The 19,105-nt window shown below is 35.8% G+C and overlaps 2 protein-coding genes across 3 annotated transcripts; one reads left to right on the top strand and one right to left on the bottom strand.

Moving 5' to 3' along the window:
- The first annotated feature begins 702 nt into the window (after positions 1 to 702).
- On the top strand, positions 703 to 18,922 carry LOC123865615. The gene is made up of 10 exons (XM_045906769.1): positions 703 to 964; positions 8,138 to 8,268; positions 9,983 to 10,138; positions 10,553 to 10,708; positions 11,305 to 11,430; positions 16,811 to 16,919; positions 17,003 to 17,136; positions 17,539 to 17,665; positions 17,854 to 17,937; positions 18,087 to 18,922. Exons 1-10 carry the CDS (start codon positions 932 to 934, stop codon positions 18,186 to 18,188), a joined length of 1,158 nt encoding a protein of 385 aa, XP_045762725.1. The 5' UTR covers positions 703 to 931; the 3' UTR covers positions 18,189 to 18,922.
- Positions 12,215 to 15,938, bottom strand: LOC123865619 (nicotinamide riboside kinase 1). Of its 2 annotated transcripts, XR_006796006.1 has the most exons (5): positions 15,784 to 15,938; positions 15,638 to 15,700; positions 15,225 to 15,367; positions 14,542 to 14,820; positions 14,238 to 14,280 (listed from the first exon to the last, which is right to left on the bottom strand). XR_006796006.1 is itself a non-coding variant. In XM_045906773.1 (4 exons), exons 2-4 carry the CDS (start codon positions 14,056 to 14,058, stop codon positions 12,661 to 12,663), a joined length of 645 nt encoding a protein of 214 aa, XP_045762729.1. In that variant the 5' UTR covers positions 14,059 to 14,280; positions 14,542 to 14,686; the 3' UTR covers positions 12,215 to 12,660. The 2 variants fall into 2 exon arrangements, 1 of the variants encoding a protein (XP_045762729.1); XM_045906773.1 differs by lacking the exons at positions 15,225 to 15,367; positions 15,638 to 15,700; positions 15,784 to 15,938 and adding exons at positions 12,215 to 12,792; positions 13,046 to 13,172 and having other exon boundaries at positions 13,673 to 14,280; positions 14,542 to 14,686.
- Positions 18,923 to 19,105: the final 183 nt, after the last annotated feature.

The raw sequence follows: 19,105 nt of genomic DNA on the forward strand, positions 1-19,105 counted from the left end.
AAATACTACCTAATTATTTTAAAATACTGCCTATATTAAATATTTTATAATATTATCTATTTTTAAAAATGGATAAAAGAGATCCTATCATACTGTGGATAACTTACAAAGCAGTAACAACCATCTTCCTCTACAAACGTAGAGTGTCGTTACTGCTTCATAGAAATTATACAGTAACTCTATCTACTTTTACTTCATTTGGATACTTTTGCAGAAATTAAAAGCTAAGAGTTTGTATAGATAAGATTGCCAATATTTTTTCTTAGGCGTTTAAAGACAAAGCCTACCCGTGTGGCAAAGCTAAAGTCTAACACCTGTACTAGCTGTAGGTACTAGTTTAATATACCTACAAATATCTTTGTCTACTCGCTTTACTCTTCGTCCTAATATAGGTCATAGATAAGATAGGTACGTAATTTATAGCCACAGGAATCAAACATGTACCTATTTTTTTAGACAATGCTGTCTAAAGATCCATAAAATTCACTCGCTTAGCTATTAACTCGTAGTAGACTCAATTCTAAATCAATGATAGAATTATAAGCGTGCGATACCGAGCTTAGCTAACTATAAATAAATAATACTCTATCAATCGTAAAGGGTGACATGTTCATAGCTTATTAAGATGATTCTTTTATTTATAAAATCAACCTCTCTCCAACATTTCTCCGCACGCGTCTTCATTACACCAGTCACTTCCGAACGCATTGACGGAATCAGACGTGAACGTAGCTTTCATTCAAAAAAAAAAAACTAAACGCGCGGGAATTAGAAAATAGAAAGTCCGAAGTTTTGTTATTTTCGAAGATTTTAAACATTCCTAATCCTAATTTATTTTTTAATAAAAATAAAAGTCAAATCAGATGGATTTTATGTGGCGATAAGTGGTTTTTAGTTAGTGAGTTATTTATTTTACCGATATTCTAGGAAGATGTCAACGATGACGCGGTATTTAATTTATTTGGTAAGTAATTCAAAGAATTTACGATAATAATATTACCTACTCATCCTCGTACATGTTAGTTTTTTACGCCTTAATTTAAAAATAATTAAGTTATAAGTATTGATTTTCTAGGAAAACTTAGTTTATATTTAAAAAAATACACCCGCGTAGAGCCTCGGCGTAGAGCTACGCGTAGAGTTTGCTACGCTTGTTTTTGGGTAGTTTTGATTTGTATTTTGATAATACAAAAATAATAATATTTTGTTTTAACAAACTGAATGTAACTTTGTTCTTGAATCGAAATTCTCTGTCATTTATGTGTTAAGGCACTTCATAGGCGTCCTGCATTTAATGCATATGATGCAGGACATAATGCTGAGCTGTACACCCATTTGCGGTGGTGTCACAGATGAAAATGTATATTTGTATACTTTGTTTTTATCTGTGACACCAACAACAAATAAATGCATTTTCTTTCTTTCTTTCTTCTTTCTTTCATACTGTGTGTGGGTGTGTGTGTTTGTTTGTTTGTTATTCTTTCACGCTGAAACCGCAAGGCTGATTTAGCTGAAATTCGGAATAGAGATAGGTTGTACCCTGTATTAGCACATATTCTATTTTTTATCCCGGAAAATCAAAAAGTTCCCCTGGATTTTTAATAAAATCATATCCACGCAAATGAACCGCGTCTTCATCAGCTAGTATAATTTATATTTAGTCGTTTTTGTGAAACTTGTAGAGATAGTGTAGTTAAGTACCTACATAAAGCATTAAACGCTCTCCGAGTCCAGTATAATAACATCTTCAGAATAATGTTGGGACTGCCTCGATACTGTAGCGCGTCCGGTATGTTTGCGGAGAACCGTGTAGACGGTTTCTTCGCAATAATGCGGAAACGGATCGCCTCAATTAAAAGCAGGCTGGAGAGAAGTCCCAACATTATCCTGAAGGTGATAGCAGACAGACAGGACAGCGCTCTCAAAGCGCACTGGATGTCTGCATTAGTTAATAAGTATATTAATTATATTAACTAACATAGAATAAGTTTCTTACTAACATACATTACATTATAATTTAGTTACTAACATAGGTTAAGATGTTTACTAACATAATATTGTGGGCCTTTGTTGCTTAAATAAATAAAAGATATTATTATTATTATTATTATTTAAGACAGATACGTTATGTACCGCAAACGCAGGCTCATAAAACACGCAAAACGCAAACTAGAACAGGCGCATTTCTAGTGGAATGACGTCAAACGCGTTTGCCAGTCTCATTTCTTGCACCTTATAACGATTGTTATTTAAAATTTCACTTTGAATACTGAATAAAATTAAATTGCACATGTCCATTTAAGTACTTATTTGTCTCTATGAAATATTAATGGATCTCCGGTGCACGCGTCTCAATTCTAACAACTATAATCTAGCTCGTTTTCAACACATTACTGCATCGAACTTTCGCCTTTCTATCGATTACTGTAAGAGAGATACTTGCTTGCGTCCCTGTGACAATAGAATGAGAGAAAGCCGGTGCGCAGGCGCAGCGAAACTGCCGGAATGTGTACCAAAACTAGAAATGCGGTGAATTGTTGCAATTCTATACATGTAGACGTTGATGGAGATAATGTAGTCGTTCCATTGCAGCCATTTGACATATTATTGTATCATTGTACAGCTATTGTTCAGGTGCAATTTTAGTAACCCCCATTTACCTACACAAAGCTTTAAAGATAGACAATGCCATGCAATTCGTAATGGTCTGAAATTACAAAATATTAATATTTTAGTAGGAATGTTACTAAATTTTGCAAGAACTACTCAAAATTATTATATTTCTTTCAATGAGTTTCCTTAATAGGTAGGTATTTGTTTGTAGCATTGTTTAGGTATAGCTTCAAAACAAACAGTGACCTCGTTTTCTATTCATATTGGTGGTGTTACAGATTAAGACTCCTGTCTACTTACATCAGATTCACTTAAATACTTAGATACAGATCACCAAACTAGGTCAACTTCAAAACCTTAGCATTATAGCTCTTTCGTTACTCCTAAAAATATAGGCTGTAAAATGATTAGTCTATTAATGAGTTTCCTGCTGGTTCTTCTCGGTAGGAACGGAATTCCGAACCAGTGGTAAATTATTTGACGATTCAAAAGCACTTGTAAAATTTTGTTCGAATAAAAATCTATTCTATTCTATTATTTCTGACTTCTGAGTGTCTAGGACTCTAGGCCTATGATAAGTATTAACAGGGCTCTCTCCGTCACTCGCTTCATACAATCGAAGTTCCAATTTCATTTGAATATTAAGCAACCAAAGTCCATGAAATTTTGTAGACATATTCTAGAAACTAATATCTGTGTCTGTGGTGTTTTAGATTTTTCTAAAATATGTAGTTTTATTTATTGAATATTTTAACAAAAATCCGGAAAACCACAAACATAGATATTAGTTTCTAAAATATGTCTGCAAAATTTCATGCACTTTGGTTGCTTAATATTCAATGAAATTGGAACTACGTTTGTATGAAGCAAGTGACGGAGAGACAGCTCTTAAGAATCTTCCCAGAATTATCATCGGTGTGCGGTAGCGGCACGGAGTACCGTTCCGTTCGACACGGGCGCGTAGGCCCGTTAACTAAATTAATATTTCATGAGATGTGATAGCTTATTTTATTGGGTAGGACTTGATGTCTTATATTTTGAGGTACCCTTTTAGGAAAGTACATGAAAGAGCATGAAGCGCTCGCTATAGCCTAACTCTAGGCGAATGCAGAGCTGCAGGGTAGGTCAAAAATAAATTAAATGTTATCGTCGATATTAGACAGCACAGACCGAATGAATAAGACACAAAGATTCATACTGAACCTGAATAGCTTGCAAATTGAAAAAAAATAATCAATTTTGAGTAGATAGGTATCTAGGTAGGTAGGTACTTTTTCTATTCTACATCTGATCAACACATACAATCCTTTGTTTTTATCCGTAGGCGATGATTTTAGTCAGTCTCAGAAAGATCGCGGTCAGAGACATAAAACAAAAGATAAATGTGTATTCTGTGAGGTCAGAGCTGAAAATGTGGGGCTCCGTTACACTTTCACGCGTTTTAAGTTTAAACCATATTCGGACCATTATCACTTTCGTATAGCCATCTATACCTACCATTAATTTTAATTATATAAACTATTATTGTAAAAGAAATTAGCCAAGTGCGAGTCGGGCCTCCTTTTGGTTCCGTACCTACATAATTTTAAAAACATAATTTGTATGTATGAAATACCTATTTCATTTCTGAACTAGACATCGCAACATTTTTGTTAAAAAAAAAATGTTCGTTTGTTTTGGCGACAGCTTACAAACTGCTTTATGAATTTGTTATTTGACTACTTGTCTTTAAATATATAAGTAAGTACATAATAAAGTAAGGTACATAATATACCGAAATTTCGTAAAATAGCTAATATGTCAGTCATTTCTCCTTGCATACTTATTTTTTTATGTTTTATAAGTTGGAATGGTAGGTAAAATTTAGGTAATTTTAGGTAAAGTTGGATAAAATTTTCTACCTAAGTATTATATAGTAGTGGTAGGTCACTCGGCAATACGATTTATTGCTTCTATTGACAAGTGTAAATTAAAAATTTATAACACCCCCGACAAGTGAAGGTTACAGTAACTAGAAAAGACCGAAAAGACCTGATAACTTTCAAACGGCTGAACTGATTTTCTTGAGAACTTGGACTATTCCGCGCCTACGATCTAAAGTATTGAGTTTTCCAAAACATCATTTTCAAATAAATAATTATTAATTACTAGCTGATGCCCGCGACTTCGTTCGCGTGGATGAAGGTTTTTTAAAAATCCCGTGGGAACTCTTAGATTTTCCGGGATAAAAAGTAGCCTATGCGCTAATCCAGGGTATAATCTATTTTCATTCTAAATTTCAGCCAAATCCGTCCAGTAGTTTTTGCGTGAAGGAGTAACAAACATACACACACACACACACACACACACATACAAACTTTCGCCTTTATAATATTAGTGTGAAGTGTGATGTATTTAGGCAACGTCCATCTTGACAGCTTGACATTTGTCAATTGACATAATATTATGAACCTAACGGTTATCTAACCTTCTTTTCTACAAGAAAACTAGAAAAGAGCTGATAACTCTTAAACGGCTGAACCAATTTTTTTGGATTATAGCTAAGAACACTCTCGATCAAGCCACCTTTCAAACAAAAAAAAGTAAATTAAAATCGGTTCATTCGTTTAGGCGCTACGATGCCTCAGACAGATACACAGATACACAGATACACAGATACACAGATACACAGATACACAGATACACAGATACACAGACACACAGATACACAGATTCACACGTTAAACTTATAACACCCCTCTTTTTGGGTCGGGGGTTAAAAATATTTCGTACTTTACTCTATTCTGTATATTACAAGTCGTATTTAATATTTAATTGAAAGACACGGTCAATGTCGGTCAATGAATTGTAGAGGCATGCGCCGTGCAGGCAGGTCGGCGGCCGCCACTCTGGGTGAAGGTCACCGCGCTAACGGTCCGTGACGTCATGTGCCTTGTTGACCATTTACAATCGAGTCCAAGTGAAAAACATGTTTTTGGGTTTATAACGGTGTGGTTGTAAAAATGAATCTATCTACTTCATCATCACCATCATCAACTCATCGCGTCGCCGATTCACTACCACAGTCACAAAGGTCTGGCCGTCACTAGGCTCTCTATAATAAAATCAGTCAAAGAAATTAATCAGATAACGAAATAGGTAGGTAAAAATGTGACACAGATTTGGTCGTATATCTACGTACGTACCTACCTACTTACTTCTTTCTAATGAAATTTTAAACCGTGTAAATAGTTAGGCAAGTAGGTACTACTTATGTAGATAATAACACCTAGGTAATTGCGTAAATAATACGGTACTCGCGGCATCTAATGATGACATTTTATCTCGAAACTGCAAAGTTTCGTAAAATAAGCCTTAAAAATACGCCATAGAATTTAAAGAGACGTTTCAATTTCAACTGGTAGGTATACCTAAGTAGTACTCATACTGAGTGTGTCAGCCAAGCACTGTTATAATATGATTACGTTATTTTTACGGAACTGTAGTTACAGCCGTGCGTAAGTAGGGTATGGGTAGTTCTACTGTTAATTGTTTTATCCAAGAATAGGTAGGTACTCACAATGATCACTAGAGATTGAGTAACTTAATTACTTAAGCTCTAGATTCTAGGCTATGCATTCTGAGATCTAGATAAGATAAATTACTTACTTAGTTATACACCATTTGTAGACATATTTGATATACCTACGAGACGCTAACTTGGTAAAGATCCTTAATTATTTATTCCAGCCTAGGCCTAGCCTGATGAAAGTTCTCTTTCCCTTTATCAGCCCTGTTCGCCCGTCATTGGAAATAGGTAACCCTTAGGCTTCTCCATGTCCACGCCCTTCTTTTCGGTGTTATGCTTGTCTCACCCACGTCCGACATCCAAAAATATGACGATAGATCACTGATCAGCGTGATAATAGATTAATTATTTTATAATTACGTTTATCCGACGCTATAAACTATAACCTCCGTTCGAATAACGATCGGATACGGTTATATATTCTGTGGTTATACCTAATAGATATTTTGACCTGGACATTTTCATAAAAATATGGAAATTCGACTTATCAATCTAATCGTCCCTATTAACAGAAGCTTGGGCTAGTTACATAGATAAAATCTAAAATATTCAATGCGTGAGCGATACAGCGGCCAGCGGTATGTGGGCCAGTGAGGCGTAACGGACGTGCCTTAACCGTACCTGCTGATGACTTACTTAAAACACACATAGCAGGTGCCAGGCGACGTTGTACGGTCGGCGTCTGAATTCGAGTAGCAATTCCACGAAACTATTGCATCAACAACAATAACCTAAACAATTTCAATCGCATTTGCACTTATAATCTTGAATCATATGTAAACAAGTGTAAATTAAAAATTTATAACACCCCCGACAAGTGAAGGTTACGGTAACTAGAAAAGAGCTGATAACTTTCAAACGGCTGAACCGATTTTCTTGGATTATAGCTAAGAACACTCTCGATCAAGGCACTTTTCAAACGAAAAAAAAACTAAATTAAAATCGGTTCATTAGTTTAGGAGGTACGGTGCCACAGACAGGTACACAGATACACACGTCAAACTTATAACACCCCTCTTTTTGGGTCGGGGGTTAAAAAACTGTCGCACTTGAGACATTTTTCAATAAACTAGCCACATACACCTAACGCATGTGCATAGCCATACCACGCGAATAGGTGCTGAACTGTGGTGCTGAACGACTTACGGCCTTTGACTGTATATTTAGGAGTTTTTTCACAGTTCTACTTTCCTGTCTGTGGTTTGCCGGATTTCTGTAAAAAATATGTAGTCAAAGTTGCAGGGGCTTAATAAACATTTGTACCTATCTTACCTATGTATAACTTTGAGTCCGTGAACTTTAAAACTATGTACCTACACATTTTTACAGAAATCTTGGAATTAAGTTTTTAGAAAATATCTACAAAATTTAATTAAATTTGATTAGTTAAAACTCAACAAAAATATTGCTTAATTTTCATAGCTGAACTCGTTGAACTCTTTTCCACGAACGCCTAACCTTGTAACTTGTCATATTATTAAAATCTACTTCGGTAACGGTATCTACATCGTTTTTCTCATTGCTCAGGGTATCGTGACTTGTGACCCTTTTCCATAAATTAAAGTAATAGTGGGCTTAGGTCCCTGCCTCATACGACTTGACCAAGAAAGCGAGATTTGGACTCTTGCCAAATCCGTCCAGTAGGTACGTTTTGCGTGAAGGAGTAACAAACATACACACACACATACCTACACACAAAGTTTCGCCTTTATAGTATTAGTGTGATTTAACTGATGATATCAATAGACCTACCTCGGTCAGTACCTAAGTACCTAGTAAATAATAAGCTATTAAGTACATAGGGTTTATGTTTTTATTGAACAATGCCGCGGCTAAGCAAATAAAATTACGACCTAATAGGCATCACAACACAGATTCCAACGAATGTTTCAGAAGCGTGACAGATAGACCTACCTACCTTGGAACTATTATGAATTTTTCACTTTACATTTACAGACGCTGGCATCGCTATGTGTATCAGAGCCTGCTGTGGAACCAAAGATAGAATCAGAATCGCAGACCGATTCCGAAGAGCCACCGGAAGGATACTACGCCTTTGTCGAGTCACCAAATGCTACACCGCCTAGGTAAACTAAGCCTCTATCTCCGTTATTTATAGAAATTAGAATGTTTTGAAAGTGTTATGTGAAGGTATCCTTTCAACTTATGCAAATGAGGCCCCTAGCCGCATAGAGTTCGGGCCAAAATCTTAGGTCAATCGTTCGATTCTGATAATGAGATCAAAGATACAAGAGCAGCTGCGGCCTACAAAGTAAAAATTGCAATAAAATGGAGAGGGCACGCTAAGTAGAGTAAGTGGGATTTGTTAATTTCATTATGCGTGAAAACGGAAAGTAAGCTAAAGGTAAGATAATGCGTAGGTACCAAACAAGTCCATCTTGCAACTTAATCCTATCCGAAGTTATAAGTTTGCAACATGAAGGGTCGTATAGGTAGGTAGAGCTTAGCCAATCGTTGCAGCCAAGCTTGCGCGATGCGTAATGGGTTATGGTATGTAGGTACTTTACTTGGACCCTGCGCCTTGGTCGTCGTGACCGCCCTAATGCGTGAGGTCCCTTAAGGTGCATGACACGGGTCTGCATGGCCGCGATATTCAAATTTAATTTGGTTTTTCGCAATTTGTTAATTAATTAGGCTTATGGCATTCTAATTCCGACAATGGCAGGATCATCTTCACAGGATTACATAAAAATCTTTACTTGAAAGAAATTAATCAAAATAATGAATTTGACATGAGTTACTCACAAATTAGTCGATACTATAACTAATTCCTTTCAAGTAAGGATTTTTTATAAACCTGTGAAGATGATACTGCCAATGTCGCAATTGAAATACCATAAGCCTACGTTGTCGTATTAGTTAACAAATTGCGAAAAACCAAATTAAATTTCGCGGGCAGACCCGGCTGAGATCTGTTTTCGGTACATTGCGAAGTCATACACCTTATGTTCAGATTGGATTAACCTACTTGTTTTGCGCCTATGTTACGGTCATTTACACTGATGCGATGACCACATCAATATCAGCATACATTATCATAGAGCACCCAATGACGACATACATTATGTTGTAAGATGAATGTCGGCAGTGAAAGTGCCATACCTCTCACTGTCAACCGATAGTACTACTTGCAATACCTACTCGAAAGTAATGAACTAGTAATCAACATTAAGAGAGAGTTTGCATGTTTCGAAGGAGAAATCAAGCTAACTTTATTGCAGAGGGTATAGGTGCTTATAATTTGACGGGCCCTGTTTATTGGGAAAACATCATTATTCTCATTTTAGGACAGATTGATGAGTTTATTTACGGTTTTCAAAAACCGGTTAGGTATGTGTGAATCGGATTTGCACACAAATGGTTCCGTAGGTAGGTACCATCGTACAAGAAATACTTAACACTTTTTCCATCTATGCCTGTGCTGGACATTGGCGACCTGCCTGATTCTATTTTAACCTACAGGAAGTAGGCAGTTTATAGGTTTTGATTCCATTAACGAGTCTTGACAGACAGACAGACAGACTTCGAAGTGTTCCTATAAAGGAACCTTTCTCTGGAGATATGAGACCCTAAAAATTGTACCTACCTACTACCTTAGCTAACCTATGTAAAATCGTGCGCAAATCGCGACCAACTAGAGTAGTTCTACCTTCCTATCTACCTATATTTACATGAATCCGGTTAACAACATTTTGATCATGTTATATTACTAACTTACGTACCTACTTAGCTAGGTATTTCCTATATAACGTTAGTAAAACGGACAACCTTATTTTGCAGGGTACGTCCTCCGCCTTACCGACAAGTAGCTTCTGAATGCGCAGCGTCGGCCGAAAAAGCACACGTCAGCGCCAATAACTTGTGTGGAGACCTCAATAGAGGCATCATTCCACGCAACCCCATGGGACAGAGCCCTAATGGAGAGCCTTATCCTTTGTAAGTAGTTGGTACTTTACGTCTATGGTACTTCTACAATTATATAATTATTTTACCTAAGATTCGAGTACCTTATTATTTAAACTACATCTACACATTTTCCTTAAGTCTAGTAAGAGCAGTGAACTAAGAAAAATCATCCTGAAACAGTTTACGCTGGCCATGCACGATCAAGTTTACCGAGGACTTGAAGCCGCGTCCAGTAAATTTGAAGGTGTGGGGCACTGTTATAGGGCGTTTTTCTCCAGACGCGGCGCGTTGCGCGTCACGTGGTGCGCTGCGTAATGCCTTTACGTCGCTTCTGAGGCATCTCTTCCCAACTTTAATGAACTACCTACTTACCGAGAAATTCTTAACAGTGTAAACTCTTATAACTCTTCGAATTTGGCAATAAGAATAGTGTTGTTTCGGCAGCGAGCTCATCCGTAACCACACTCTGCGCTTTCTCTCGCGTACTCTGCCGGTGCTGCGTGCGGATGACGCGTTGCCGCGCGTAGCGCACGTCACGCAGCCTCCCGCGCACGCCACGTACCCCGCCGGGCACGACTTGCCCGAGCTGCAGCACAACAGGTCAGTCCCCTATATAGCTTAATCGTTTCACGTCTTAAGAAACCGTGACAGTTTCATAATAGTTATTACAGTTACCATCATTAATGATACTTATTTGTGGATGAACTAGAATAACCGACACAGATCAACGAATTGCAAAGCTGATGTAGCAATGGTTGGGGCACCGGAAAATATTAACAGACCCGCATTAGGACATCCAACTAGTCACAGGGAACCGCTGGGTACATTAGGTACATGCGCGACTAGCTAACTAGATAGGTACATCCGTACAAGATAGATACCTTTTAGCAAGGACGTCTATCAGTTGACGGCGACAACGAAGACCCTTCATTACCTGAATTCATTCATTCGCGTTGAAAATTAGCCCATTCAGCTTAGAAATGAGAATTCCTTACTCAGTGCAAGAGGCGTTGCTCTATTTTATTCATTTTCGTATCCATCTTTCGTGCAATTGAAAGGGAAGGCATGCACCTATTTGTTTAAAAAAGTTTGAGGAGCATATTTTCTCAGATTTAGAAAACTACGAACACAAAACGATCATAAATAAGAATAATTCTGTGAAAAAAGTGGAGTTTAAAATGTAAATCGATGGACAGGTTGGAGGAGCGTTCGAAGAGGTCAATCTCCGCGGAAGAGGTCCCTGCCAGTGAACTGCAGATGGAGCACCGCGGCCTGGACGACAAGCCACGCGAGAGCAGGAAGTTCTGCGACGGCGGCGGAGTGTGAGTACCAAGCAACATTTAGTTTACCTACCTTTAGTGGATCACGTACTTACATACTACTACTCAGGTAAGTAGGTACCTATATGTAGTGTGGGGCGCCTTCCAGCAAGACAACGATATAAAGAGGGTGGTGGGAAGCAACTGAAGGAGGAAGACTGTGGACCGGGCGTGTGGCAGTCTTTGAGAAGGATCTATGGTTCAGTATGGACGTCCGCGGGCTGAAATGATGATGAGATAACCAATTTAAGATTGAGAAATTATATTCCACAGTGCGGTTTGTAAATACTTGTGGGTATGTAAATACGTGCTCTAACAAGATATCTCAAATACCTAGTAAGTATAAAAAAAAAATTGGGTTGAATTTTCTGAAAATTCCTTGGTTAAAGAGAAAACCTACATTCACTCACGTTTCTAGACCTAGTGGTTTGAGCTCGTAGGAACACTGAATTGATATGTCAGATGTTCCAGGAATTTGGTTTGGTTAAATAAAAATTCGACTGAAGACACAACCCGACTTCCCAGTAGGTACACCAGACTTGAGCCAATTTACTAAAAACTAGATGATGCCCGCGACTTCGTCCACATGGATTAAGGTTTTTCAAAATCCCATGGGAACTTTTTGGTTTTCTGGGACCGAAAGTAGACTATGTCCTTCCCCGGGATGCAAATTTTCGTCAAAATCGGTTATACGGATGGAAAAGCTAGCCCTCTGTTTTCTCTAATAGGTATGCTTTAGGCATTTCTTGTGTAGAATAAAAGAAACCATAACATTAAAAACAATACAAATTGGAAAATATAAATTTATTACATTTCATAGCACAAAATAGCAACAATATTAGTAATAAACAACGTAAGAATTTACAAAAATACTGCGTGCTATATCAGAAGTGGAACTAAATACATAGGCCAAACATTTAATCTTAACTTCTTAAGTATAGTTGTAAGTTGACTTTAAGAATATCTAGGCATTCTAATAAATTAGAATAATTCATAGACACAATATCCCAGTGTAGTTAACTATGAATTTCTTTTAAATAATTATTAGATACTAAATGCAGAATTTTACTATATAACTTGATTTCGAAAACAAAATTAAGATCAAATTCTTGTACCGAATTGTTCTGATTAGAATAAAATGGGCTCCAATTTGCTAGTACAAGCTAAAAGTAAGTGCTGCTAACCCATGGTCCGAAAATCCACCTTCTTCTGTTTAGTAATTCAGGCATTTTTTTACCGGTCAGTTAAAACATAAGCTGAAGAACATATTTTCTCAGCACCCATGCGCTCGAGATCTGATATAACAATGTCAAGAGAATCATTTCTTGTTCCGTCTATAATGCTTACACGTTTGTCTTTTTCAATCTGAAAATAATAAATACCACTTAATCTTAAACATATTTTGCTGACATTTTCTTATCTAGTTAAAGAACATACATGAAATGTTGTTATCCAACTGTTCTTTCAGTCTTTACAGCTGCCTTTTTTTTATTATTTTTTTTTTCATTATCATGATAATTTCTTGAAGCAATTTTAAATATGAGATATACATATTATAATATAACATTGTCATGCTGTGCGTTTTAACAGTGTCAGAGTACAATATGTACATACATACCTCAGCTCTGTATCTAAGATGTTCTGGCCACACGCACTGGTCAAAGTATCCGTCAATGTCTGGTGGATCATACAGTCGGTATACACGACGATTCAAGCACTCTGAATACTCTAACACGAAATAATACCTAGAAATAAGTTGTATAAATAAAAACACTGTTGTGTTTTATAGTACTTTGTCTAACTTTTTTAGGGTTCCGTACCTCAATAGGATAAACGGAATCCTTATACGATCACTATGTTGTCCGTTTGTCTGTCTGTCCGTCCATCCGTCGTGTCTGTCAAGAAAACCTATAGGGTACTTCCCGTTGACCTAGAATCATGAAATTTGGCAGGTAGGTAGGTCTTATAGCACAAGTACAGGAATAAATCTGAAAACCGCGAAATTGTGGTTACATCAATTTTTTTTAAATGTGTTTAAATTTTTAAAGTAAGATAACTGTATCAAGTGGGGTATCATATGAAAGGGCTTTACGTATACATTCTAAAACAGATTTTTATTTATCTTTATGGATGATAGTTTTTGATTTATCGAGCAAAATGTTGGAAAAAATACCAGAGTATGGAATCCTCAGTGCGCGAGTCTGACTCGCACTTGGCCGTTTTTTTTTTATAAAAAATAATCTACCTTAAATGGCAAAGCTCCATTATAGGCTTATAATTCATAACTGTGAACCCCTCCAGGACCATAAACTTCTTCCCTTTCACTTCCAATTTTCCACAAGCTCTCTCCAGATTTTGTGCATGTGCTTTATTGTCCCCATTGATGGTTTTAACAATATCATCATACATCAATTGCATATTCAATGCTGACAGAATATCATAGTTATTGTGCTCCAAGTTGTCACATTTTATGTGATGAGGGCTGTTGTCTGGATAGAAGTACTTGTCTTGGTGGAAAATGTACACTGGTGACAGTAAACGCTGCAAGTTGTTAGCTAAAGTTGTTTTTCCACCACAGGTGACGCCAGATATTCCAATGATAATCCACTTATTTTTATTTGGCAAAGACATACTCCCCTGATTAAATTTGAAATTTTGAAATAGCGCAGTAGTTATATTTTTTTCTTTAACTTGAATTTCAAAGGTATATTTAAAGCTTTGAAGTGTATTACAAATAGGGGTAGATATGATATAGGGTAAAGGACATCAGCCCCCCTACAAAGAAGAATCCCCAAATAGCACAAGCCAGCAACACCCACTGTGGATTAGGAATGTATGTGTAGATTGCAAGATCTGAAATATAAAGGATTACCCATTTTTAAATTGTAGATAGTGGGTTATATTTTAGCAAAGTATAATTTAATTTTTTATCACACAAAATAAGTTGCCCTTACTTGAGTTGATATTATGTGAAAGAATTGGAATTCCACTGCATAATAATAGTTTCAAGAAAACCCCTACCACTATGAGAAATATAGCAGTCACAAGATCTAGATTGTCAGAAATGCCATTGGAGCAGCTAATCTATACTTATAATAATATCAAATAAATTACCTTCGTCAATGAAAGGATAAGAGTTAATCCAAAACACCAAAACTGTGAATATAGTAAGTGTTGTCACTGAAATCAATTTCCCCAAAACTGCATCAGGAATATCCATAAAGTCATAACTCTCTTCTCACCAGGTGCATGTGAATATTACTTTCTTCTGTGTCTTTTAGTTTTTTTACTTGGAAAATTCTCTTCTGGGAATAAAATTGATTTCTCTTCTGTGTCTTTAACTTCAATTTTTTCTTCAAGCAGTGGTTTGCCTTTTATTGCACGTTGAACTATCTGCATAACATGAAATAAAATTAACTTTGACAAATTTTGAAAGGAATATTAATAATACAAGAGTGACTCTGTCTATCTAATAGCTTTTCATGGCTCAGCAGCAGCAGTGTAATTAATCTTAATGAAATTTGGCATAGATATATCCTTGCATCCTGAAGACATACCTGGAGAATCAGAGTTCCCAAAGATTTAGATTCAGATCAAGTTGCAGGCATTAGCTAGTAATTAATTTTTTACTTTTACAAAACATTATTAAGTATCACCATCATCATTAATAACACAAAATCTTTCTAACCATTTTAATACCACTTAAAAAAAAAATCCTATTTTATACCTAATCACCCTTTTCAACTCAGTAATGTACATAAAGCTATTCAAATAATTAGCTTATAAATACTACCTACCTTTTCTGCCACAGCCTTATTTGCAGAGGGTGTAGACAAGGCTAAGAATTTCTTTATGTTTTCTTCTACAAGTTCTTCTTTAGGCAATTCAATTGCAGATTTGGTTTGTTTTTTGCTCTTTTGCTTGTTTGGATGATTGAATACTAAAATAAAATATCTTCATTTATGTAAGTATACTAGAAAGTAGGTAAGTACAATAAAAGAAACTTATTAAAATAGGTAAAATTGTGATTCGTGTTTAAATTATTGTTAGTTTCCTACAATTACTAGGTATTGCTCACTAACTAACTATTATAGAAATGTTCACGAATAAATGATTTAGAGGCGAAGTGGACAACCAATAAAATACGTCATGTAGGTTGTTACCTAGTAATTACCTAATATCTTAGATTACAATATCGTGTGCAACAAACCTTGACCTACGCTCTGGGGCCGGCTCGTATCCACGCGACGTTTCTTTCCTCCAACTTTAGTTTCTGGAATGAGAAAAAACTGAAGTGATAACTTTCAGTGTTAAAACTTCGTGTAGTTGACTTTTAATATTAATTATCAGTCGTACCTTCTGGGTCCACAAATTCTAGAGCCTGTCGAACTAATGCTAACGACATTTTATTACATCAATAGGATAAATAAAAAACCATTTATAATTTCCAAAATTTTAAATGTAACCTCAAAAAACGCAACAGAGCAAAACTTCCATGGATGGGCGGCTGTGTAGCGTCAACGTCAAATTTTGACAGCTACAATGTCATTTCTTTGTCAGACACGTTTTGTTCATGCAAGTTTCATCCCATGCATGAAGTGGAGTAGAGACGGGTAAGATTGATATAATAGCAACCTGTATAAAATGCCATTTTTTGTATAAAAATGGAGATATTATGTTTTGTGCTATTAACTAGGCGTCTTCAGAGGTTTCTGAACATTCGCAATGCTAAATAAAAGTTAAATAGCTGCAGATTTTTTTGAATCGCGTACAGAATTAATTCTATGAATGGAATATATTTAGTAGTATATGATTCTTCATGGACATGGACAGTACCTAAAATAATAAAAATTGTCCATTCATTATTATAACATAATGTCTTCTTTTAGATTACTTATTCATGATAACCTTCTATCATTATAGTGATATTCCATCGGTCTTATTTTTGTGGAACAAGTTTAGTGAAGATTGAACAATGGTTCAGTAAAGCACAAATTTTAGTTTCATTTTAAAATAAACAATCAAAAACACTAGGCACATTCTTTTCTGAGCGTGGTATCACACGCCGTATCCGTTAGTATACAGTAAATATCAATATTTTTTTAAATTGAAATGATGAAGGAATAAAATAAACCCAAAACCGACATTTCAAAAGAAATAATTACCTAATTACCTAAATTTAAGAAAAACTAAAATATATCATCTAGAGTCCAGACCCCTTGTAGCTTAAATTGCTATTTAACATCAATAAAACAAATTTTAATGTTTTTATTTTTTTGATGGAATGCATTAATCTTATTTTAAAATAGTTTTACAGTGAGTAGAGTAACTTTTTAAAGTGCATTCATAATTTAGCTGAGTAATAATTATTTTATTGTTTTAGATTCTGCATGTTATACCGAGCTATAAATGGGGAGAGTGCGGGACCTGAGCGGCGAGAAGACCCTGGCGTAGCCCCTCATGCTCCTCACGCACCGCCACATAGATATGAGGTAAATACTTACACCTTTAATGCTGACTTGATGCTTTTTAAGATGAACCACTGTAATAATATTCTTGTGTTCATTTGTTGCAGGGTCCACCCACCCCGTGCCCTGCCCGAGTGGAATACGCGACTCCGGTGTTCGCCCGCAATTATCAAGGTGTTTGGCGTTATGTCGTGCAGATACCTTATGAGGGCTATTTCACACAAACCGTAGAAGTGACGAGGTTCGTTATTTTGAAGTAAATTGTTTATTTCTAGGGCTACCTTTATATGAATGGATATTGACAGGCATCAATATGTTTTTATGAAAAGGTATCACCAATTAATACCAATACAGTCAGTAATTTTCCTTTTTACATTTTATTTAAGTTTGAATAGCAGACTAAAAATAACAAATTTTCAGAAGCACCAGAAGTTAGTCATTTAAATTTAAATTACTTGTCTTATAAGATTAATAAAGAAAACACAAAAATTTTTAATTAGAAAGAACTCTCATTTTATTATTAGACCGCAAAATCTAATTGCTCCAGCGATTATAAGAAAAACTAATAACTATACATTGTGTTTCTCATCTCAAAATAAAATTAGTGTTTCTCATCTCAAGATAAAATTGAGTTCTTGTTTAGATGCATGCAGTCACGCTGCCACTACCTGGAAGGTGGCTGCCTCAGCTCACCACGCTGGCTTTCGTTACTCGTGGCTGAGCTGCACTATCCGCCACGTCCTGCCACTCCCGCTACGCCTCTTCACCCGGTAAATGCGCTGTGAAGTTACCTTTACACGTAGATACTTATCGCTGAAGCCAGTAATTTTTACTCTACAGCAAAGGTCTTGAGCAGAACTTTAGAGCTCCATGCGTCAAGAACTCATAACTTTGATTGAACTACTAAAATAATTGTCATGAAAACCCGATAATTTTACCTTTGAAAATTTCGTATCAGGAATACCCGGCCTATGGTTCCACGGAAAGCAGTACGGAGAAGCCGCCACACTGTGATGGACACGATGAATTGGGTTGCTATCAGGTACAACATACATTTTTTTTTAATGATTTCCCTATTTTCATAAATTTTACTAGGTATGCGGAAAACACACTTTGTGTGTGGACAATTAAGAACTTGTTCTGAAATTTCGATGTTTTTTGATAATTTTTAATTTAATGTGTTGTTATTAGGTACGTCTGTACTACGACTGGTTCCTAGTCCCGGGTTCCTGTAAATGCTGGCGGCCGGACTACTTTGCGCGTTACGTCAGACGTAACCAACACGAACTGTAGATATTGTACTTTTCTTAAAATAATATTCTAGCAAGAAATTTTATACTTACCATTAAAAATCTTATAAAAAGTACTTTCCCAATATTAATTTCATGCTGTACACATCCATGCCTGTATAGTGTGCATAAGTGATCATATGCCTAAGTAGCCTGTACTTACACAAGGAAACATAACTGGTATGCATGCATTTTCCAATTTCTACCCGTGCAATAGTTTCAATTAATTTTTATAAAGTTTAGTTCAGCGTAGTATTTTGTTTTAGTACTTAGTGAGGCAGTTTTTGAATCAATGTTTTTCAAATTAAAACATAATATGTTATTAAATTATGAGTATAGGGGAAAGTCCTAGTTTGACATAATTTAGTGTTAACATAACAAACAGAGTGTTCACACTTCAGAACACTTCAGAAATAATATCGCATTAACATGAATAATATTTTTAAAGGTTTTATAAATAAGTACTTTTAATTAATAAGTACTATTTATAGGATAATATTTTTGTGTAAATTTTACTCGTATTTAGACATGTTTTAAGAAAAGACGAGGGAGACTTAATAGATATTAATTTAGACTACCTAGGTACGTAGGTCTAAGTGGTGCTAAGACTTTGTGACTATTGAGACTGTATTTATAAATAAAAGTATTGTTATATTATCCATAATAAATAAATAATTATGTACTATAGTTAAGTATTTCTCATAATAGTTAGTTATAAATAATATATTAACTTCAAAAGTGTTTGAACTTGAAAAGTGTGCGTGTGTGTTGAAGTATGTTACTTACTTAAACACGAGTTCATTTATAAACCATCTTTTAATAAAATTGTTTTGGCAGTTTTGTGACTATAACGTATAAAGTAGTTAAGTAATTCTTACAAGTGCAGTCAAAGAATTCAGCAAAATTGATCTCTCTGAACAA

The sequence above is a fragment of the Maniola jurtina genome, chromosome 5 (genome assembly GCF_905333055.1).
Source record: "Maniola jurtina chromosome 5, ilManJurt1.1, whole genome shotgun sequence".
NCBI lineage: Eukaryota > Metazoa > Arthropoda > Insecta > Lepidoptera > Nymphalidae > Maniola > Maniola jurtina.